General features: G+C 38.9%; 1 protein-coding gene across 6 annotated transcripts; it reads left to right on the top strand.

The window, feature by feature from the left end:
- Positions 1–629: 629 nt before the first annotated feature.
- RHOT1 (ras homolog family member T1) lies at positions 630–23,642 on the top strand. Of its 6 annotated transcripts, XM_042865115.1 has the most exons (22): positions 630–727; positions 3,513–3,571; positions 4,738–4,819; positions 5,330–5,373; positions 5,819–5,872; positions 6,222–6,274; positions 6,815–6,923; positions 7,467–7,568; positions 8,959–9,057; positions 9,488–9,596; positions 10,518–10,638; positions 11,070–11,154; positions 11,535–11,680; positions 11,802–11,902; positions 12,151–12,281; positions 12,570–12,653; positions 13,273–13,392; positions 13,780–13,982; positions 15,323–15,445; positions 16,122–16,142; positions 20,924–21,067; positions 22,519–23,642. In XM_042865115.1, exons 1-22 carry the CDS (start codon positions 691–693, stop codon positions 22,634–22,636), a joined length of 2,145 nt encoding a protein of 714 aa, XP_042721049.1. In that variant the 5' UTR covers positions 630–690; the 3' UTR covers positions 22,637–23,642. The 6 variants fall into 6 exon arrangements, with proteins under 6 accessions (XP_042721049.1, XP_042721051.1, XP_042721048.1 ...); XM_042865117.1 differs by lacking the exon at positions 16,122–16,142; XM_042865114.1 differs by lacking the exon at positions 16,122–16,142 and having other exon boundaries at positions 20,780–21,067.
- Positions 23,643–23,857: the final 215 nt, after the last annotated feature.

Genomic DNA, 23,857 nt, shown 5'->3' with positions numbered 1-23,857 from the left:
TGCAGGACAGTATCAAATGCATTTTATTCCTTTAAATACATCTGGGTCTTTCTGGTCAAAGAGCATGTTAAATGGGACAGTAAACTCTTGTACTTCACTTATCCTCTTTTACAACAAAAACCGGATCTCTGTGATTTCTGCCTTTCAGGAATATACATCTCGGATCAAAAACCGTATTACTGAAGTTCAGTGTTCATTGAACGGGAGGGCAAAGCAGCTCAATAGAAGACTGAGGAGAGTGCTCAGGAAGTGAACATCACAGATATCAAAGCCCAAATTGAGAAAGGACTGGGAAGTGATGAAGTGGCGAGTAGAAACTCGGCACCTCTGATCTCCCAACAGTAATTCGTGCTGGAGTGCGCAGGAGCAGCGTTTTACTACATTTTGTTCAGCAATTACTACACAACTTGCCTCCAGGGAAGCCCAGCGCGCGGCTTCTCCTCAGCGCAGGCGCGCACAGCACAGCGGCCTCGGATCGCCTCAGGGTGGCGCGCAGCGGTCGGCGCTCGCGCAGGCGCGCTGCCGCCCCTCGGCGGCTGTCCCTGCCCGGCCGCCGTAGGCCGCCCGCTGTGCGGGGGGGGGTGCGGCGCGGAGGGGGTCGCGGCGTGAGGGGCGCGCAGGCCGCGGCGGCTCCGCTACCCCCGGCGAGCCCGATGTGAGCGCCCCGCGGCGGGGCCAGGCAGCGGGGCCATGAAGAAGGACGTGAGGATCCTGCTGGTGGGAGAACGTGAGTGCGGGAGGGGCCGGGCCGGGAGCAGGGTGGGGTGAGGCCGAACGACCGTCAGAGATCGGCGCGGTGCTTTGGCGCCGTGAGGGTCGCACCGCCTCGGGGCGCCGGGCCCGGCCACGCGCACTCGGAGCGCCGCGGCCTCATCTCGCCCTGGGCCGGAGCGGAGGGAGGTGGGAGGGCTCTGCTCTGCGGGGGGCCGGGGGCGCAGAAGTTTGCCTCGGAGTTGGCGTCTCCTCGGGCGGCCGCGGAGAGGGAACGGGGCTGAGGCGTTCGCCCTGCTCGTGGCCGCGTCCCGTCCGAGCCTCCCAGTGCCGGCCGGACTTCGCTCCCTCGATCCGAGGAGTCTGGGAACCGGTAGCGCCGCTGGGGCAGATGCGATTCGGGCAGCGGGACGGGAGCTGCGGGACGGGGCTGGCAGAGGAGCCCGGCGTCTGCCGCCGCCTGGGTGACCTTGGATGCGCGCCGCAGTTACGGCTGGGCTCTGCTGCTCGGCGCGCCCCTGAAACTCCGGTCCTGCGCTCACATGCGGGCGCCCAAATAAACGGCCGGGCTGCCGGAAGTGCGGCTCCGCGCTGAGGGAAGCGGTACCGCGGAGGCTGCCTTCTGTCAGCTTGTAGAGCGCTCTGAAGTTCCTTGCGAGAAAAGAAAACCACGTAATTACCAAGTGCCGTTAATAAAATTGCCTAATTACACTGAGGATACAGTGTGACTAGCCTTGCCTTCCTTAGAACGTGGTGTGCGTACACAGTGCGGCTCCTGCGGTGCCCCGGGGTGCTTCTAGCACTGCTTCGGGATGGAGTCCTTGTGGAGATTACTGAAGAAGTTAGCTCATGAAGTTTGTCTACCTTTACAAAGCTTGGTTTATTCCAGAGCCTTCAGAATGCACGGCTGAATTCCTCCTCAGGGTGCATGCATCCTTTACTTTCTTTGTAATCTACCTTTACTTTCTTTGGCAATGAGCTGAGAGTGCAAGTTTTAGATTTATATCAGACGAACTGCAGGGTGACTCACAGAGCGTACTGTTTAAAGCCAGACCAAGCCTTTGCTTGACTTGAAATTAGTTGAGTTCTGTTTATAGCAGATGTGTATCAGTTTTGTTTGTATAAAGATAATTCAGTGAAAAATAGGGAGAAAAAAGTGTGCAAAATCATTTGAATTAAAAATCTGTGGAATACGTCAGTTTTTCTAGTAATATTGCTAGTAATGTTACTGGTGCTGTTTTGTATGCATGTCTTTTATGTATACTTATTTGCCTGAAACAAGTCAATCCAGGCCATGCTGTACCTGCCAGATGATGGCAGATTCAGACTCTGAAATGGCAAGACCTTCTGATGAAAGCCTGTTCCAAAACACAGTTTTTTCACCCCTAGTAGTGGTCCTTTCAGATTTAAGATTGTTTTGGTTCTAGTACCCAGGGTGTGAGCGTCAATTTTTAATTGCCCGTGACTTTCAGAATGTATCCAACTTTTTACTTCTGTACATCATGTACTAAAAGCTTCCATATATGAGGGAAAAGAAGACCAGTCAATCGTTACAAAGTCCTGTTTTCCTCAGCCAATGTTGTTTAGGCTGATACTTCTAAGACTATAAACAGAATGGGAAAGGTGGGTGGCTGACCCAGATTTGAGCAAAATAAACCAAATCTCTGCTCTCGAACCTATGGGTCTTCACAGAAACAACTCTATAGTGCTTCACGTCTATCAGAAGTTTGTACGCAGAGTGTCTTTCCTAACACGTGGTCCATAGCCTTCTATTTTCAGTCGCATTAAATTAAAAAAACTAATCTGATTTTTGCAAAGCAGAGATGCTTTACTCCATTTCAAACAGGAGCTGGCTTGGTTGGATGCAGAATATGCTCCAGTATGTTCTATAATTATCTCATAACTTCATTTGCCTATCAGGAAGGTATTTATCTGAGGAAACATGGGAACTTTTAAAGCCCTTCTCATTCTGTCAGGATGAAGCTGAAGGTGTGGCAGGAGGACACCTGGTAGTGTAAGTTCATGTTTTAGCTTGTATGAACATCTGTGATGGAAACACAACCATCGTACTGTTCAGAACTCTTCGTCTTAGTGCTCTCCAGTTAATGCCACAGAGGGAGATTTGTCTGTTCTCAGGAGGGGAAACAAAAGTCTCCCTGCAAACAGTAATGTCCTCTTTGCTTTTCATACTTTTGCAATATCTGCTTTTTAACATACCGTGAAGAAGAGAAGCTTTCATTTCTCTGTGTCAGAAAGCCCTTTGTTATTGTGCCACAAATAGGTTTGGATAAGTTGATTTCACTTAGACTGGATCATCAGTTCCGCAGTACTGCTTTCTGCTTGGAAACAAATTACTCCTAGAATTTAATTTCTTCTTCTTTGTCTCATGCTAAGAACTATATACAGTCAAATAGGCGAGTGGAAATGCAGCGATGACAGCAAAGTAACTTGTGTCACTAGGTGAGATTTTTTGATAGGAGCATGGTGGGTTTTTTTTTGTTTTCTCTTTAAACATTCTATCTTAAGGTTAAAACCAGCTAATTCTGTTGAGTAAGATGGAACAGGATTTTATTCCCTCCTGGATGAGATGTAGAATTGTGAAATAGAATCAAATGTTTTGGCACAGAAGAATTCTGAGAAAGCTGCCGCTATCAACTTTAAATATGGTTAAATAGCAGATAAAGAGCCTTTAATGTGGTCTGTTAGAAAGTATTTTTAAAATACTTCTTTTTCAGATGGGATGGAACTGTTAAGTGTAATATAACCAAATTATCTAATCTCTGTTTTTAATTCTTTTGTAGCCAGAGTTGGGAAGACATCGCTAATTATGTCTCTTGTCAGTGAAGAATTTCCAGAAGAGGTAGAGCATCCTCCTTTGTTTTCTTCATATTATTTTACTTTTTGCAGAGAGCAAGATAACGGCTCTGCTTTAAAACGATGCTCTCTGTACAACAAAAAGTCTGAAACTTCAGTAGTGACTTCTGAAAAGTGCTGTAGGTTGGTTTAAATGCATCTCTTTGTGATGATTAGGAAATTAAATTTGATCTAAGTTGCTTTCTTGTTTTTCAAATGCCCAATTAAGGTTTTTTTAATACCTGAGAACTGTTAGTTTTCATCAGCAGTTGAATTTGGCCATAACTTGTGGCGTGTGCTGGTTTGGTTTGTTATATTTAAAGAGAAGAATAAGTGAGTAGAAGAATGAATGAGAATGGGGAAGTAAAAAGTTGGTGTATCGTTTACACTTAGCCATTTTTTTTGTAACTACACAACGTATTGCATTTATTTCTATTTTTGAAGAATGTTTTCCCAGCTTTGGTGGAGTGCAAAAAAAAAAAAAAAAAAAAAAAAAACCCAACCAGAAAACTTCCTTCCAAAATAAAAGTAAAACTACTTCTAGATTTTATTACTTTATAAAAAAGCAGCACTTAGTTCTCTTTACCACGAAAAGAACCGCAATTGCTCTGAACAGTTGAGCTTTTTACATATAAACTTGAATGTTTATTTCTTCTGATCACAAGTCTTAAAATAGACATCATGTGCTGTTCTTTGAAACTATGCAGCGTGTTTAATGCAAATCATTACGTTACCACAGTTCATGAGTCAAGATCAGATTGTTTACATAGCTGAATGTAGTTCCCAAGCTTGCAGGTTAAAAAGAGCTCTAGCTTCTGTTTGTTCTTAAAATGTTCAGGGAGCCATTCTTTGACAGGCTGCTTATAATTGTGTTATAGCCCTCCATTCCCTTCCCAACTTTCTTCTGTGTAGTTTAGTTATGTTTTTCTGTTGAGAGAAAAGTATCACTTACATAAAACATGACATCTGCCTTATCCAGTAGCAGACCATGAAGGAGCAAGGAAGTAGCACTGAGTTTCAAACATCACAAAAATCCACGTGCTTGAACTACAAACAGAGTCTTACAGATGACTAATTGTCAGGAGTATGGTTGTATTCCACTGTCTTAGCAATCTGAAGTTTTCAGTGACTATTTTTTAAAGGCTTTTTCTTGCTGTTTCTTTACAACCCAAGGTTCCACCACGTGCTGAAGAAATCACCATTCCAGCTGATGTCACCCCTGAAAGAGTGCCAACACACATAGTGGATTATTCGGGTAAAAACCATGCAGTACAGTTAGAGTTGGTATGGAATTGTTCATTGACCTCAGTGGCCTGTCAGCAGTCAAACTGCTATGGGACCAGATGTAAGTGTAGGAAAAGTCTGGATTAAAATATCAACTGATGAGATAAAACTACGTCAGATGATGATGGCTTCCCTGCTTGCTCTCAGTGAAGATGTTCACTGTCTCCACAATAAAATTAATGTGTTGTATGTTGTGGTAGAGGTAGCACAGGTGGTGCTGCTGGTGATCGTAGGGGATGCAAACTGACTCATTCCAGAGAGAACCTGTCTTCAAATGTCAGGATTCCTCTTTAAAGTACCTGCTGAGAAGCCTCTTGTGCGACAGGCCATTTCTGCCTCATGAGTTAGTGGATCTTTTTCATTATTGTTATGGTAGAATCAATTCTTAGTGCATTTTATAAAAAGCCATTTAAGCAACAGGACCATCTAATGAGCATTGTGAAATTAGGGTTAATGATCATCTTGTTCTGTTGAATTGCAGAAGCAGAACAAAATGATGAACAACTCTATCATGAAATCTCACAGGTGAGTGTATTTTAACGTTCAGTAAAAAATCTGCTTTCAAAGGAATGTTTTCCATTTAATTTTTCTACTGTTAGAAAAATTATCTTGCTATTTCTTGGCATTTCATTTATTATTGTTTGGAGCCTTGAGTTACAGCAACCTCTGCTCCAAGTGAGAAGGGTGGGTACAACCTCTGCTTTGGTGAATTGAGCTTAAGCTTTGCACTTCCAAGGGACAGGTCAGAGCTGAAATAGCTCTTAATCAGGAATCCAAGGAATTCACAAGTTGTCTTTTTCTCTTTTGTTTCCTTTACTTCAAGAGTTTTCAACTATTGTTTGGGCCTTAAGCGAGTCAGAGATACAGCTTTTGACTAATGTTGGAAGTGCTCTTTTTCTTTGTCATGTTTTTAATCTTTGTTTCTCCAAAAAATTCTTAGCAGTGAATTTCCATGTTTTCTTCATTTCAGGCGAACGTGATTTGTATAGTATATGCTGTTAACAACAAGAATTCCATTGATAAGGTATGCTAACACATTTTATCTAATTATTGGTTGATATGAGTGTTAATTTTTAGGCATGGTGAAAGCTGTGTTAGGCATTTAAAATGCATAAGAGGTCAGGTTGTTAATAAAATACACTTGTGCATTCGTTCGCTTCTGGCCCGTTTCAGTATGTGGGTTTTCAGTCCTTTCAGTCATCTTAAAAATTGCTCATTAAGCAACTCCAGGTTTTATTTCTTTTTTTTTTTTGTGAGTAAATGTGTGACCTCTTGGAAAGAGGTAGCATTTATAGTCGACTCTGTGCACAGCTCAGTCTGATGAAATTTAAACCTGTGTTTTTTGTGTCTTCCTTTTTTTAACCCCACTTCAGGTAACAAGTCGATGGATTCCTCTCATCAATGAAAGGACAGATAAAGATAGCAGGTGCATAAATAAAGATAAGAAGTGTGAATTAGGCTTCACAGCGATGGGTATCAGTGGACAGTGTTGAGGATGTTAATTAAGAAAATCAAATACTAAACTTAAAAGTTGATGTAAGAAGTTCAAGCAACAAGGGATTTAAAGTATGTAGGTCTGTTGTACATTTCAGCAAAGCTATTTATTTTGAGTTGCATTGGCAGCTTTTACCAGGTGTGTCTATGTTTGCAATGATGTAACTTGTTTTGACTGCATGGTCTGTAAATGTTTTCTACTGATGCTGTTTATTCTAATATGGCTTGTGTTTAATAGTGTGGGGTTTTTTGAAATAACAACAATCAGTACATTTCTGTTTGATTGTATTTCAGATTAATTTACTGCTGTCATCTCATTTTGCCTACTGGCTGTCAGTGCTACTTAGTTACATCATGAAAGTAGTGCAATGGCTTCTGGTGGGAGGAAGAATGTTAAATTAAGATAGATATTTCTATCTCTCTGTTCCTGTTTTTAAAGCCTAATCCTTTTTTTTTTTCTTTTTCTTTTCAGGCTGCCTCTTATATTAGTTGGAAACAAGTCTGATCTAGTGGAGTACAGCAGTATGGAAACTATTCTTCCCATTATGAATCAATATACAGAGATAGAAACATGTGTAGAGGTATGTAATCCTATATTAGAATGAGTACCAAAAAATACCTTCTTGCCAAACATACATGGCAGCATGTAATAGAAATAGTGATTTTGTTGTTGTTGATCAAAATAAATACTTATTTCAAATAGAATAATTATTCTCACAGTGAGTTTGTGTGCTCTTTGTTTTTTTGAGAATAAAGATTGTGCTTTTGATTAAATAAATTAAATGCTCTAATATTTAGAGCCTTTTCAGATCTTTTCCTTAAGAAAGTGTTTTAAAAACAGCATTAAGCCAGCAACATATTTGCAAAGTATTAAAATGGAATGGAGATCTTAGGATATGTTTGGGGCTTTTTTTTATATTAAATGGATACAGCTTTTTTTTTTACTGATACGACATGGTCAATATTAATTACTGAACATACACAGGGGCTGGGGGATGGTTTTTGAAAGCTGCAGGGTGCTACAAGAGGAGGCCAGAACTTTAAAAGCTTGATTCTTACGTATGCTTCAACACAGATCACATAGTCAAAAACTATCAAATAAATCTTAAGAATTTCTCTTTCAGTGTTCAGCTAAAAACTTGAAGAATATATCTGAGCTATTCTATTACGCACAGAAAGCTGTTCTGCATCCTACAGGTCCTCTTTATTGCCCAGAGGAGAAAGAGGTATTTACACATATTTTTAAAAATAAATAATGTGGGGAAAAAAAGATGACTACTGTTTTGTTTTCCTCAGTGAATTTTGAAGTTTTTTGTGTTTTGTCTTCCCTTTCTCTTGCTTGTCCTCCCCCAAATGTCAGATATTGGATTCCAGAACCCGGTTACTGCTTTGTGTTGTATTAATTCCATCCTCCTTCTTTCTTTAAAACAAAGAGGACAGGTTTTTGTTTTCCATCTGAGCTGATCATTAAAATGATAAGCTTTGGTTATAGGATAAGTTTTAAGTCAAAAGTAATGGTGAAAAAAATCATGCATTCAATTCATTTCTCCTTTAGACCTTTGTTACACAATAATTCCATTTGTTTCAGGGAATGTGCTCCAGTCTTACCCTGATTTAAGGGAAGGAAGGTTTCTGAGCATCTTGTGAGGCTTTGGCAAAAGGGATCAAAAACAAGTGATGTGGCTGTTTGAAAATACTGTAGGTAGTTAGCATATTATGGAGGAGTATGGTTGTTTTTTGTTCTTTTTTTTAACACATTAATTTCATATCAATTATAAATAAGCTATGAACTTAATCCCCACCCTCTTGCATTACTGGGCAGTAGGAAAGTTGTCTCAGTCATAAATTCTTTGTTGAGAATGAGAGAATAACTTTTGATTTCTTCCATCAGAATCATCTGTATGTGTTAGTAATGTGATAAAATTGTGCTGAAATATTTTTGGTTTTTTGAAAACCAATCTCTATGCAATATCTGTGACCTCTATGAAGAGAAGAGTCCATCATCACACTAGTTGCTGGGAGAGAATTACCACTGTCTGTTTTCCTTCACATGGAAGGTATCCCAGCAGTTCTTCTGTCATAGTGGCAGTCCATATCATCAGTGCTTTGCCTGGTAGATTAATAAACTCTGAAAATCTACAGTGTTTGATGTCTGAAGCTTTCTGAAGTCTTAGTTGAAATGATGAATATAGATATTTTGCTCAATTAGAAAGAGTAGGCTGTAGTTCTAGAGCTGTTTGCTTTTGCAGGGCACTGGGATAGCCAGGCCTTTCTACACACACACACACAAAAAGAAGAAAGAAAATCCACCATTGTTAAAGCTTTCTGTAGCAGTATAACTGAACTTAAACTGATAGTGTTTTTAAATTAACTGTTGCCACCTTCAGCTTGAATAATTGAATATGGAAACATTTATTGTGCAATGACTGCTTTAAATTTTTGCATATAAATTCTTTAGGTCACAGTTTTGTTTCCTCTTATTTTTGTGCCTGTGTGTTTGAATGTCTAATTAAAAAAAAAAAATAGAATGAAGGCTAGTATTTATTTTAATGTATTTGAGCTGCCTGGGGTCATTCAGTGTACTTTTTATATACTGAACTTTGTTTTATTCCTTAGATGAAACCTGCCTGTATTAAAGCACTCACTCGCATTTTTAGAATCTCTGATCAGGATAACGACGGTACTCTCAATGATGCAGAGCTCAACTTCTTTCAGGTGACTGTTTTGCTTTTTCTCTCACTGTGCTTAATGATTGAACTCTGATAATGCTAGAAAAGCAAACATTTCTTTTTCAGGGAACAGCAGTGAAGTGAACCACAAGGAAATCAAACCTGAAAATTAGAAATCTTGGGTCTGGCATAAAAGAGCATATTAATGAAAATTGAAATAGTCTTGATTTTATTTCTAACCATAGTTCAAGCTTTAGTTCTATAGCAAAAAACAAAAAACAAAAAAACAACCCACAACTATTTAAATGTGCTTGTATTTAAAAACAAAATGTAAAGTGTTTCTTTTCCTTTATTTTCACTAATTGGGTTGCACTATCCTAGCTTATCAGAACTTCTAAGGCTGCATTTTACACTGGACATGATGTTTGACTGGCTTAGTAGCTGTGGTCCTAACATGTTCTTTTGGTTTTTGTTAGAGAATTTGTTTTAATACACCATTGGCTCCTCAAGCTTTGGAAGATGTAAAGAATGTAGTTAGGAAAAACGTCAGCGATGGAGTTGCTGATAATGGATTAACCTTAAAAGGTAAGCCTTACTTAGCTGTGGGCAAGAGTCTTCTGGTAAAGTTGACAGTCATCTAATGTAAAAATAAAAACAAAACAAACAAAACAGAACAAAAAACAAGCAAGTCTTTGGGAATATGATCTTTTCTTTTAGAAAAGGGCTGAGAGTCTCAGTATGATGTCAAAAAGTGATTCAACTCTGGAATCATGGACATGGATAAAAATATGGTTTCTTCTTGTTACAGAAGTTCAGAATCCGAACTCCAAAATGATGATAGTGATTCAAAGGAGATATTCTCCTACATAATTCCAGGCTTACTGGTTGCAATGCTTGTCAGCAAGGTGTGGTTTCTGTCAGAATTTTAAACGCTCCGTTATACAGATTTGCTCAGAGCATATGGCAGAAATGAAAGGAGAAAAAATGTTTTCTGAGCATCATTTTGTCCCCTTTGCTTGTGGAGCTTACGTGTGATAGAACTAGTGAGAAATTTTCAAGAGAGGGAATCCTAAGGCATAGCCTTACTAAGCAGTGAAATCTCAGTGTTCGTTAAGCTCTGGAAAGTGCAAAGCCAAAATCCTACTCATTTTTTCTGTGTGTGTAGGAAAATTAAAGACACTCTTCCATGAGGCTGCTCTCCAAGCTTCCTGCTAAGTGTGTTACTGTTTTGAACTCTTGAAAATACCATGGGTTTTATTTTTATATAGCTAAGTTACTCTAAAATGCTGGTACTGAAAGGCCAAACAGCAGCGGGAAACTAAGTGTATTATTTTAAGTAAAAAGTTGTTTGAAAAATACTTTTTAAAGTATTACAGATTGTGAGCCCACAGTCTGTAACAGATCATTATGTAATATTATGGTTTAAAGTCAGATGTGTATTCCTTGTTTTCAGTCTGTTACTATGAAACTACCTCGAGCAGATGAATTTTTGTCATTTGATTTTAGGTTTTCTTTTTCTACACACACTTTTCATTCAGCGAGGAAGGCATGAAACAACATGGACTGTTCTGCGTCGCTTTGGTTATGATGATGACTTAGAGCTTACCCCAGAGTACTTGTTTCCTCTGTAAGTATCGCCTCGTTGAGCTCTCTTTAGCTTATGCACGTTTAATTTATGCTGCTCTGTGGTTGTAGTGTTGTCTTATTGGTACATTAATGATCGTTCTTAGTTTATGACCTATCAGCTAGAATCTATGTATGAAAATTACAGAGGAAGAGCTCCTGTCTTAGAGTGCCAAATTGTGTACTGCCATCTCTGTTTTCTTAACAGCAGCCTCCTCCCCATTCAGCACTGACTGAATATAGTGTAATATAAATACAGCCACTCATAGCATTCCTAAAACAAAAAAAGCATGGACCTTTGATCTCCTTGGAGATTATGAAAACCAAATGAGAGGTCAAATGCCAAATGCTTCAACTGTGGAATTTGTTGTTTTGAATTACAGCATCCTGTATGTTGCAGACTTAACACTTCTTGTTTTTCTTTTTGGTAAATAGGCTAAGAATTCCTCCAGACTGCACGACAGAATTAAATCATCATGCATACTTGTTTCTTCAAAGCATTTTTGATAAGCATGATTTGGTAAGCTTCTAATTTGAGTGTGTATATACTTACTTTGCTAGCAGTTTTGCTAACAGAAAGCATGTTTATGTCATTTCATTCAGAAACTGTCTGGATTAAGCCATGTAGTAAAAAATGGTGGTACAACCATTACCCTCAACTCAAATAACAGACTAAAGTTGTGCTTTGTTTTGTTTTTTAACTTCCTTATATATTTGGTCTTGTTTTAAATTAAAAAACAAAACAAAACACATATTGAGAGAGATAAAGCTCCATTGTTTTTGGTTTTTTTTTGGTAGACCGTTTATTGAACTTTGCAACTGTAGAGCAAAAATGTGTCGCTTCAGATTAGGTGTGAATTAAGGATTTATTTATTTCTGATACCTTGTTCTTGTTTTCAGGACAGAGATTGTGCTTTGTCTACTGATGAACTGAAAGATTTGTTCAAAGTCTTTCCTTATATGCCATGGGGGCCTGATGTTAACAACACTGTTTGTACAAATGAAAGGGGATGGATTACCTACCAGGGGTTTCTCTCTCAGTGGACGTAAGTGTGCTCCATTGCATTTTGGTGGGTGAGAACTTGAGTATGACAAGATTGTTTCATTAGTTGATAGAATTGGATTTGTGGAATCTGTTTTGAAACTCCTTTTTGTTCCCTCTGCTAGACTGACCACGTACTTGGATGTACAGCGTTGCCTGGAGTACCTGGGCTATTTAGGCTACTCGATACTTGCAGAACAAGAATCTCAAGCATCAGCAATTACAGGTAATTAAAAAGAAATAGATTCATTTCAATTTAGGAATTTAAACTTAAGAAATCTGCCCAAGAATAAATTTCTTAAATAAGTATCTGTCTTCTTCCACTCCTTTAATTTCTGCAAAAGTCTTGATTTAATATTTTTGAGAAATAATATTTTGTGTGCATTGTGATGTAAATGGACAATTAGTTCATGTGTTTATATATACATTAATATGCATCTTTTGAAAAATATTTGGTTTTTTTTCTTCCAAAAGTAACACGAGATAAAAAGATAGATCTCCAGAAAAAACAGACTCAGAGAAATGTGTTCCGATGCAATGTTGTTGGAATGAAGGGCTGTGGGAAAAGTGGAGTTCTTCAGGCTCTTCTTGGAAGAAATCTAATGGTAAGAAGGCTCTTGCTTATACTCATATGCAAATGTCTTTGAGTTTATTTTAGACAACATTAGAATTGTACTCATTGCTACTGAATTTGGAGGTTGAATTTTTGTTAAGAGTAGCAAATAGACAAATGGATATTGCATATTTACTTGTATATCTTGGATTAATAATAAATAAAAATAAACCACAGGTAACCATAATATTCATTCATAATAATTGGAGTAAAACAGCTGTTCAAATCTACTTGGATGGCAAAAGTTGCTGTAATCTAACATGAAATTCTGCATTTTTAGAGACAGAGGCAAATACGTGCAGAACACAAATCTTACTACGCCATAAACACAGTCTATGTGTATGGACAAGAAAAATACTTGCTGGTAAGATTGCTTCATTGTTGCATACGTGAGACTAGTTAACCTTAAAATTCAGTGAACTATTAAAAAGCCTTCTGCAGACAAATAGAAGGAATTTGTCTTGATGTCTCTTCTTTCTAAATGTCAACGCTTCATTAAGCCATCCTACCTGCCTAGAAAGCACACATCTGTCAGGTGGGTTGATTAGAATGGCCATAGTTGATCTTCAGTGGCTGAAATACTTTCTTCAATGGCTTACTCCACTGTAGTTTTCCTTTATGATATAATATCTTCCATTGGTTTCCCAGCTCCCAGTCCTCTGCTCTGCAATTTTCCTCTGTAGAATGAATGCCTTTTTTTTGGTGTGTGTTTAGAAGTAAATGTAACTTTTCCTGTTGAGACTGTGATCACCTGCAGATGTTAACAGTTCACATATGTTGGCTGTGTTGATTAATTTCTCTTAATAGTTTTTCATTAATTCTGCCTATTGTCAGTCCATTAGTTCTAAGATGCATAACAATGAGTTGTCCATTAGTTCTAAGATGCATAACAATGAGTTGTAACAAGAAAAATAAAGTTATAAAATTCCTTTAAGTACGTGATAACAAAGCTTTTCTCCCTTTCCTATGGTCTGTTTTTCCAGCTACATGATGTCAGTGACTCAGAATTTTTGACTGATGCTGAGACTGTATGCGACGTTGTCTGCCTGGTGTATGATGTCAGTAACCCTAAGTCCTTTGAGTACTGTGTCAGGATTTTTAAGGTTTGTGTATTTTTTTAAATGTATATGTAAAAGAAAAATATATATATATATGTATGTGTGTGTATGTGTATATATATATACACACTTTGTCAGTGTGTGTGCCACACACACACATAGATATAAACTATCAATTACTGGCCCATACGTCAAGCTCCAGTGTTTACAATTCCTTTTATTTATGAGTACAGGTTATATGTGGCTGATGCATTAAAAAAGCCATTTTGCAATTTATATAAAAGTAAGACCTATATAAAATATTCTGCTTCTAGAAATGTCTGACTTGAGTGCAGTGCATATATATTAATATGCTACAACCAGTAACACTTAGGCTTTTCCAGATTGTACATATCATGTAATGTCTCTTTCACTTTTTCTTCAACTTTGCAGCAACACTTCATGGATAGCAGAATACCCTGCTTAGTGGTAGCTGCAAAGTCTGACTTGCATGAAGTTAGACAAGAATATAGTATTTCTCCTGCTGAATTCTGCAAAAAACACAAAATGCCTCCACCTCAAGCCTTTACCTGTAATACTGTTGATATGCCGAGTAAGGATATCTTTGTTAAACTGACAACTATGGCAATGTATCCGTAAGTACTCGAACCACTGTGTTTTTCACACTGCATGAACTACGCACTGTAGCACTGCATGCCACTGTTAACCATGAGGATGGAACTGCCTCACTGAGGTTTAGCAACAGAGAGAGACAGAAGCGACTTGTGTTTACCTTCCAATGATTTCAGATGGAGAAAGTTGGTATCAATCCAACAGATGAAACAGTGCCAGCTGTTGTGTAAGCTATTTTTTAAAGACTGCACTAATTTATTCAGCTCGTGTTACTTTTTGGGCATATCTGTTCAATTAATGTGTAGAGTTCTGTTGTGAAGGCATCACTTTGTATCTCATTATTCATATCTTGATGTTTTAAGATAATTGTATACAAGTTGTACTGTCACTTTTGCAAATAGTTCAACTTCACAGTTGATTACAATTAATGACACTCTAAACAATAACAGTTTCCCCCAAAGCAGTGCTTGAAGCTTTTTGTTTTGAGGGTGCTTACTGTTTGCTTTGGGAATCTGACAGATCTTAGATATTTCTTTTTTAATAAAACTTCTGTATAAAGGTTTCAGATGCTATATTTTTAAGCTTGCATTCTTTTTCATGGCATATCTCACTGTTGCTAAGCTTAGTTTGCATCTCTTTTTTTTGGTGGGTGGAACTTTTAATACAGTGATGAGCTAAATAAATATTACAGCAGATGGAGTCTAGTATGACAGCTGACATTTGCTTTAAAGTAAATAGAACTAATGTCACTTTCACCCAAGGTCTAGGATTTTTTAAAGTTATATATTTGAAACCAAATCTAATTAGATTTGTAAAGTTTTAATTTAGTTTTTGTTCTCTTATTTTGTTATGCTGGAGTACTGGAAACCACAAAAAGCGTAGCACCAACCAAATGTTGTCTCAGTATTCCTGCTTCTCCCTTAGTTCTGAAGCATGTGTGTTTGTTAGGGTGGGAAAAGTAGAGGTTGCTGTCACTGTAAAGTGTGCATTCAAACCGATAGAAAATGTGGCTTACTTTCCTTTGAAAAAGGGGTGTTATCTATTGCTGTGCAGAGGTACTCAGCCTTTAGATGTTTTCCTTACAAACGTAAATAAATTCAGCAGATGTTTTCATTCATATTTGTGCTTCCTACTAAGAGCTATGTGTGGTGGTAATGCTAAAATGTACAACATGTACAACATCTAGCCCTAAAATTCTGCACAGCTGTAGTGTTACCCTCGCTTCCCCAGTGTATTTTTTTCTCCTCTCCTTACTCATTCCAATGTACCTTTTATTCCTGAATCTCTCTTGTGGCACAGTCCTATTGTGCACCTGATTATGTGAGCAAGATTTCAACTCCTGTCCTTCTGTGTGTTTTCGCAGCCATGCCCGGTTACGCTGTATGTGCGCCTGCAACAGGTGTACATTTTGCATCTGTCAGAACTTCCTCAACTCAGACTTGCTGCAATCTGTAAAGAACAAACTCTTCACTGCAGTTCTTAACAGGTCCTTAACTTTATTTATTAGGTACCAGGTGTGCTCTTAAAATAAAAGGTTTTTCTTGCTTTTTTTTTTTTTTTTTTTTTTAAAGCAGTTGGTAACCTTCTGTGCTACAGATTTCTCACTCCATATCCACTGAGTAGGCAGGTACTATTTTAGTAATTGTCATAAAATTGTCAAGCTTTGATCTATTTAACTTAAGGGTGCTTTTGGTTCTTTTGAGCTCAGTCCATTGATTTCTATGAAACATTACCAACTTGGTGGTCAACTCAGGCACTCTGATTACAAAAATGCAGTGGAGGAATTGGAACTGTGTTTTTCAGGGAGCTAGTAATGGACAACAAGTAATGCATATACATCTCTGTAATGTCTCACATGAGGCTTTATAGGTTTGTTTAGTATTGATCTGAGTTAGTACCTCTTATCAATTATAAAATTACTTTCATTTAAATAGTGTAGGAAAAGACACAGCTTGACTGTAGCAACACTGTATAACATATGACATGTTTATAACTGCTAGTTTGCTATTTTTGGGAGCTGATAGAATTTCTGTGTGTATGTTATGTCTGGTTTATATAGAGTGGGTAAGTTGTGTAAAAATCTGGAGCTTTGAACATCCAATTCCTCTGAATAAAATGCAATATGTAAGAAATGGCAAACAGTTAACCATTTCCATTTGCAGATATTTTGGAAAAAGCAAAGGGTAAAAAGAACTGGTTTTCAGCATTGAAAACAGTGCTATATCTTGTCTTGTGTACTGCACACTTACAAAACACCTTGCTTTTGACACGTGGTGTACTAACAGCTCAGCACTTGTCGCCTTGACCCAGCAGATGGGAGTTCAAACCAAGCAATTTTTGTGTTCGCTGGAGTCACAGATTGTGATAAACATGTTTATGTGAAGGCCTTGCTTACAACATGCTGATGTATCCTCAGTAGATCTGGTCTGTATTACTTCTCGTTACTGGTTTTAGATGTAGATCCTCCAAATAAAAGTGGGTGTTTCCTTCAGAATGCAAATTACATGTACAGAGTAGGCCTAACAGTGTGCCCATTTACAGTATGAGTACCTTTGTGAAATACTGCTTTAATCTGAGATGCATGTTGTAACCACAGAGGGAGAATTTAGAGAAGAGGGAAAAGTTCATTAGCTCAGGAAAATATGATGAATGTAAGTGAAACTCTTCATACTGCATCTCTACAGCTTAGGGTACAGCTCTGCCCTTAGCCAAAAATCCCTTGCAAAATAAATCTCTTTGCAGATTATCAGTCTAAAACTTCATTCAGCAGTTACTACTAGGAAATCCCAAGTCCTCGTAATGGAGGCTGAAGCCACCTGTGTGTCCCATCCTTGCTTTTTGGAATGGTTATGGATTGCTGCGCTAACTATTGTGGCATGTTTCTCTCTTGTGTGGGCTTGTTTGTGTTGTTTTGTTTCTTTGAGCTCTGCATTAGACACTGTACTTTGCTCCTCTGAGGCTGGGAGGCACTGAAACCTTTGTTTGAGAAGCCCTGGGATGCTGTTTTTCCTCACTTTGTCACTAAATAGTATGGAATAAATATATGAATCTACTACCAGCTAGAAGTCTGTAATTCAAGGTGAAGAGAATTCCTCACTGCTTCCTGCACTGATCCTACAGAAAGGAGGATTATTTCCCAGAATCTTTGTCTGCAGTCACTATGTTAGTTGCTGAGGTTTGTTTTCCACCAGGCTAATGTCTTTTGTCTTTTCTACTTGCTTCCTAGTTACCTGATCAGGATTTCTCTCTTATGGAGGACATTGTGGCAGGTTATTCACCATTCACTGTGTAAACAACTGTATGTATAGGAAAGAATATATAGAAGGGAGCTGAGATAGGTGTAAACAACAAGGAATGACCTCTAACTGTAAACCTGGGAGGGTTAAGGTAGTTTTCTTCTTTAGAAATGTTAACTTTTTAGAAGCATTTTAATGATTTTTCGCTAGAGAAAGCATTTGAATCAAGCAGGATTGTCTGATGTAGCTAATTTATATGACTTCTTAAACTTTGCTCTTACAGATATTTACCATTAAGTGAGGAAATTCAGCAAAGGTTAGGTGAAAAATGGGCAAAAGAGGCTCCTCAAAAGTTATTCTGATCTCCTCCTATTCTGAGGCTCTAGGTAGTAGAAGTAGGTAATGTGAAATCTTTACAGTTAGATTCCTTCCTGTATTGTTGCTAAGTAGTGCTTAAACACTGTTCCCAAAGCAAAAATATAGGAGTGCATTAGAACATTTCCAGTTAGAGGAAGAATGAATGCAGCTGAAAAAGCTGTTCATGCCCACCTTTAGTTTCTCTTTTGTGGACAAACTTCCAAGACTCTCCTGAGGCCTTATAGGCAAGTTGAACAAACGTGGATGTTCAGTTTGGAGATGCTTGCTCTGCTGAAACAGGATTGTTGGTTTGAACTACCCAGGATCACACTTCATTGCTGCTTTGAGGAAGAAAGCACTGCATTCAGAGTGCTGTACGTGTGTGCATGAGACTTGTGACTGCTCTGGTATTTTTGTGTTTTTGTTCTTTCCTTTAGGTGTTCATTGTATTTGGCTGGCTGGCATTTAATCTCTCCTTCCTACCTTGTTTTTTAAAAGCAAGGCTTCTGTGCATGTCATTCTGACCCCTTCTTTAATTACCAGCTTTTTTTTTTTTGCTTCTTTTTTCCATTCTCTAATTCCAGAGCATGGATTTTGTGTGGGTTTTTTTCTGCTCTCTTGGTTTGAAGTCCTTACTTGCTGCATTTTCCTCATATATCAGTGATGTTTTTCTGCTGACTTCATTTCAAAATAATTGTTACGCATGATAATTGTGTTGTTCAGTGAGGGAGGCTTCTCAGACCGTTTTATTTTCTTCCTTTTAAAGTTTTAAATACTATGAAATGAAAGCAATGTTCTACTTCCATATAAAAGCATAATTGATTTGGGAATTATAAGATTTCTATAAAAACCTTCCTTCTGTGAAATGAAACGCAAGCAATAGTCCCATTTCTTTATAACAGTGGGAAAGCTGTAAGAATATAACCCAGGTTTCATTTTTCAGTATGCATGCTATGAGCAGATAACTGGTTCAAACTGTAGGAACGTATCACCATTCAACCTGATTGCAGACATCTGTCCCTTCACCCGGGTGTCCCTAAAATCAGGAGAATATAACAATATTTTCTCACCTCTGCTCTTCCTTCTCTCAGCTGTTCAGTAGACCATACTCAGAGTTTTGCAGAGCTGTGTCCTCTGCTTCTTTCCAAATAGACATATTAAATGGACATTTTGCATTCTTTTTAGGTGCTGTATATGATAAGACGTGCTTGGCACTTCTCACGTGTTGCTTAACTAATGCATGGGGGAAACTAACTGCTGGCATTAGGAAAATAAATGCCTGAAGGGAAGCTGCAGCAGCTTGTATATGTTGTGTAATGTTTTTGGAGTTTAGTTGCTTATATTTTATACTTAGAACCTACATTCTGTCAGAGCAGGCTGCTGCTACTTGCTGACTGCATTAACTTGCTTATAATTCTGGTGTGACTAGCCGTGTGACTTGGATGTTGGCCTCAACACTGTGCTTTTAAAATGCATTTGTAGTTCATATGGAAATGTTCTTGAATTTAAATAGTTAAGATTAAACCTCCCCAGACTTGGGATTCTTCTGCTGACGTGGGGAGAAGTGCTGACATTGGCCCAGAACTCGCTGGTTTTCTGTGTTACCCATGATAAGCATGCTCAGTTACCTGCTTGGTCAGTGCATGCTGCAGACTGCTTGAGTTATTAAAGCCTCTTGAAAGAAGGACTGTATGGATCTCCAAGATCCCATTCAACAGCTTACTTAACCCTTTCCAAAGGGCTGAGTGAAAATGTCATCTTTTTCCAAAATGTGCATTAAAATCTGGATCTTCTGACAGAGGCACGGGCTCCACGTTTAGACTCCCTTTATATACAGAAATATTTGTGTGATGACGTACATACACGTCTGCTTTAAAAGTTTGAAAGCTGATTTCTCATCATCAAGAATTTTGAATACAACATAAATGATGGAGCCCTAACTACTGCACATTCACAAGTGTTTATTTTTCCTCTGGGGAGGGTAATTTTTCTAGTTTTGAGCTAATGAAAGTGTCAGATGTCTTTTATTAGCAAGGCAGCAATAATTTCTACCACTGGTGAAAATTCTTGCCACGAACACAACTACTGAAATAAAATGTATTTACAGTATTTACTGAAGAGGCAGGATTTTCATGAATTGAGCAATGTTTGTGCATTACAGATGCATTCAAACCAGAGAACCTGTGCCCAAAACAACCATCAGTCTTTTTAAGTATTTCAGATTTCTTTTCTTAATGTAAGTTGATCAGTATTAGGGATTGATGTTGCAAAAATGGAATTTATTCTCAGGAACACTGAAGTAAGAAAAATTGGATTTATTTTTGAAGGGGTGAAGAACTGAATTTTAGTATATTTGGACCTTCAGCACTTGGGCTGAGATGTTCAGAGGGCTCAAACTGTTGTTTTCTACGAGGTTATAAAGCAAATCCCTGCCTTGGTTTACTTTCTTCCTTTAAATGAAAGAATCTGTAACTTGGAGAAGGGATCAGGGTCAATTTACTCTCCCTTTAGAAGAGGATTTTATAATGACTGATAATACGTTAATTGTTTCTGAAAGGATGAAGTATACTCAGCAAGTTAAATATGGACATGTGCAGAAGTCAAAACAAATCAGAGATAGGAATCAGAAAATCTGGATATGAGTACTTTACAGGGCAATGCAAAAGCACTCGTGTGCAATTTAAACAGTGGTGTGCACTGCCAACAGGGTGGTTTTATAAACAGTTGGGCATTTGAATTAACCAAAGTGATCTTGGGGATCGTGACACAAATATCCTGAGCTTGTCATGTAACCTGTTAACATCCTGTCACGTGCAAATGACTTATTTTACATGAGTTTTTATAAATTACAAATTGAGTTTTATAGTCTTTTATTTAAAAAAAAAAAAAAAAAAAAAAAAAAAAAAGGAAAAAAAGCACAGATGCCAAAGCTGTTGATAGTGACAAAATACAGTCTTGATTTGAATTATCAACAGTAATGAGATCGTGTCAGTCGTAGGGCTGATGTGTTAAGAGTCATTCTGTAGAGCACAGGAGCTCTCATTCATGCATAGCTTGTGGGTACGTGGAAGTTGATGCTTTGGGGATGGAGGAGGAAGAGATTTGGTCTCTTAAACAGTTTTCCTTGTCCTTAAAGCAGTAGCATTTTGTTACAGAAAGTCGTGCATTTTACTTTGCTCCTCAAAAAATACAAAGCCATTTATTTATTTCTGTTTTCTCCCAAGCAGTCAGTTTTTAACAGCTGCACGAGAATCAGAAGTTAGATGGGTAAAAATGATGAATTCTTTGGGCTTTGACATTTGCTCTTATTTGAGATACTTACTAATGTTGAGCCACACTGTGAACTGCAAACTGTGCATGTGTGTAAAAAGGTTAAGACCCCACATAGATGAGTTGGGTGCCATGCTGTTAGCAGACGAGGAGAGCAGTATTATGCATCAGGTGCACGCCGTCAGCTTTGTAGAAGATTCCATCTTCATGGAGTCATCTCTTGGTCCACGTTTGCTTGAAGACAGGTAACAGCAGCCAAACCGAGGTGACCTTGCCATTGCCTTTTCCCTGTCTTTCCCTCAGCAGTCTACTTGACACGTAGTTTGCAGAGAGTCTGTCAAAAGCAGCTGTAGAACTAATGCTTGTAGGAATTCCTGAATCTGATTCCATAACCCAGCAAGATGTTTTTAACTAAGATCAGTAATTTTTAGCCAACAACTGTTTTGCTGTTAATGCACCAGAGAATTTGTGCCTGTTCTTTAGCTTGTGTTATTACTGCACACGGATTACCTGGATGGCTTATATTGCTTCTGCAAGTGTCTACTAAATACTATCCTGAACTGGTTTTGTGTATTTTGATAGTAAGTGCAGTTCCTGCTTTACTAAACAGCTTCTCAATGACAGCTCTGCAGTTCACACTACATCAACTTCCTTGTGCACTGTGTGTGCTTAGGATCCCTGCACAATCCTGTATGCTCCTTGGACTTTGATATTCCTGCAGTTTTCACTGAGTAACCTGTGATGATAAAAGCAGGCTAAAACAGATAGGCGAGTGAAGCTATTTTCTATCTTAAAAACAAACAAACTACTATTATTTAGGAACTTCTTGTGCTTTGAATTATGATACCTTTATGATAACTTAAATGGTAGTTCCTGCTTTATGGTAAGCTGTCATACTTGAGACTACTTTGAGGATGCCTGGCAGTGTTTAACTGAGCATGCTCACAAACTCTGCAGCGTTTGGAGACTTGGGCCATTGGCTGTGTGCTGTCATGCAAAGTGTGGCTTTTTGTGTCATCTTCATACTGCTGTTGGATTTTGCCTTTTTTTGCTGACTCCATTGTCACTGCCTGTTTCACCAGCACAATCTCTTAGCTCTCAGCTTGGTATTGGATGACTGTTTCTATTGCCATTCTTGTGATTGTTTGGGAAGAAAGGGGTTTACAGACTGCCAGTTTTTTTGCTTCGAGCTTTTGGAAAAATATTACTTGCTACTTGTCAGTAACCTTCTGTTGGGGGGAGTAACATAAGTAGATATTGAACAGGACTGGAAAGTTTTGCGAGGAGAAGCAAAAAGTCTGCAAACTCAAATTTGAGTAAAGTTCTGTTTTGCAGCGATGGACTTTGTTCTCATTATGGATTATTATGCTGTTTTTATTTGCTGGGTGTTAGTTGGTGCTCTAAGATGGCTGCCTTCCCCATACTCACTGCTGATTAATGGCCTCCTCCTGTATCCACCCTCAGCTGTGTGAGCCCTGACTTTAGAAGTTTACTCGTGTGATCATGGCTGCAGATCAAACCCTAAGCTTTAAAAGAGAAACAGAATGACTGCTAAAGTATACACAGGGCAGAAGTGTATGCTCCTTGCCTGTGACAAGTGTAGTGATGAATTTCCAAAAGCAGAGTTGCTTAGCACGACTTGGCTGATATTCTTGTCCTGCAAATAATTTGTGTTTTTTTGTGTGTCAAATTTCAGGCACGTGACACAAGCGGACCTCAAGAGCTCCACGTTTTGGCTCCGAGCAAGTTTTGGTGCTACTGTCTTTGCATTTCTGGGTTTCGCTATGTACAAAGCATTAATAAAGCAGCGGTGATCTGAGAAGAAGCACATCTGGCCCTACCAAATGGAAATAAACTTTTATGTACATTCTGAATGCTTTAAATTCCGCTAGAAATATTTATATATGCAGAGTTACTTTATTAATATTTGTAATTCATGCATAAGATTATTTTAAATTATAGTTCTAACTGCAGTATTGCAAAATGGGGGGGTGGGGGGGAGGGAGGAATCACTTCTAAGCAGCCAGCTCCAGGGGCTTGACGGGTGAGGCCAAAAGGGAACTTGTTGTAAATAACCTGTACATAGGAGAGCAGGACAGCATTGCTTCCCAAGGAGTTATTCAGAATGCTGTTCTGAGGGCTTTCACCACAGTGACATCCTGCTGTATAGCTGAACTTCGTTTTCCATAGAGTAGGTTCAACTCGAGGATCGTACTTCCTGAAGGATTGCTTATTTATTTCACTTTGATTTGAAGTGACTGCATCGTTTTGGACTCCAAACTCAACCAGAAATTGTGAAATTTCTTTCTAACAGCCAACCTTCCCCCCTGTAATGTATTTCCAGAACGAGCCCTGGCCTTTGGTTTTGTATGCTGTATGACCAGCGCCATGCTTAGCACTCAGTTATTTCTTTTAAAAGGAAAAACGTAAACTTCAATGACTGCCAGACCAACTTCACATGCTGTGTGCAGCTGTTACTCATTTTCCACTACGCTGTGTTTTATATCCCTTATCAATCAGGTGAGAACATTTGTACATTATAAATGTTAATAACTCGAGAAGTGCTGCTGTTCAGTTTCTCACGGGTGTCAGTTGTACCTGACAACAGCTGTGCATCAGATAGAACCGAAATAGTACACAGTGCCTATCTGCTGTAGTCTCTTAGTTGCATGGTTCACAGTGCATTCTGTACCTGGCTAGAGTTACCTGTAGACACAGCTTTTCTAACAATCGAGTAAATATTAATTCCGCCCTCGTGACAAACTTATTTTTCCATTGCTGGCCTTTTCAACTATTTCAATAAAATAACTGTGTACTGTGTTGGTCTTGAGCCTTTATTTTCCCCTCCGCCCTGAAAAGTGACGCCTATAAAACCTCGCGCTGCGTCCTCGAGGCGTTTGTTCGGAGCGGCCGCCAGGGGGCGCCATGGGCCCGCGCGGAGCGGCGGGCGGGTGCGGAGCGCGGCGCGATGTCAGCCGCTCCTGAGGAAAAGCGCTGAGGCGATCTGTGCCACAGCGGCGGGGGCCGCGTCTGTT

Source organism: Lagopus leucura, unplaced genomic scaffold (assembly GCF_019238085.1).
Source record: "Lagopus leucura isolate 7727_CA_CO unplaced genomic scaffold, USGS_WTPT01 Super-Scaffold_797, whole genome shotgun sequence".
NCBI classification, from domain to species: Eukaryota; Metazoa; Chordata; class Aves; order Galliformes; family Phasianidae; genus Lagopus; species Lagopus leucura.
This window is presented reverse-complemented; position numbering and strand designations above follow the sequence as displayed.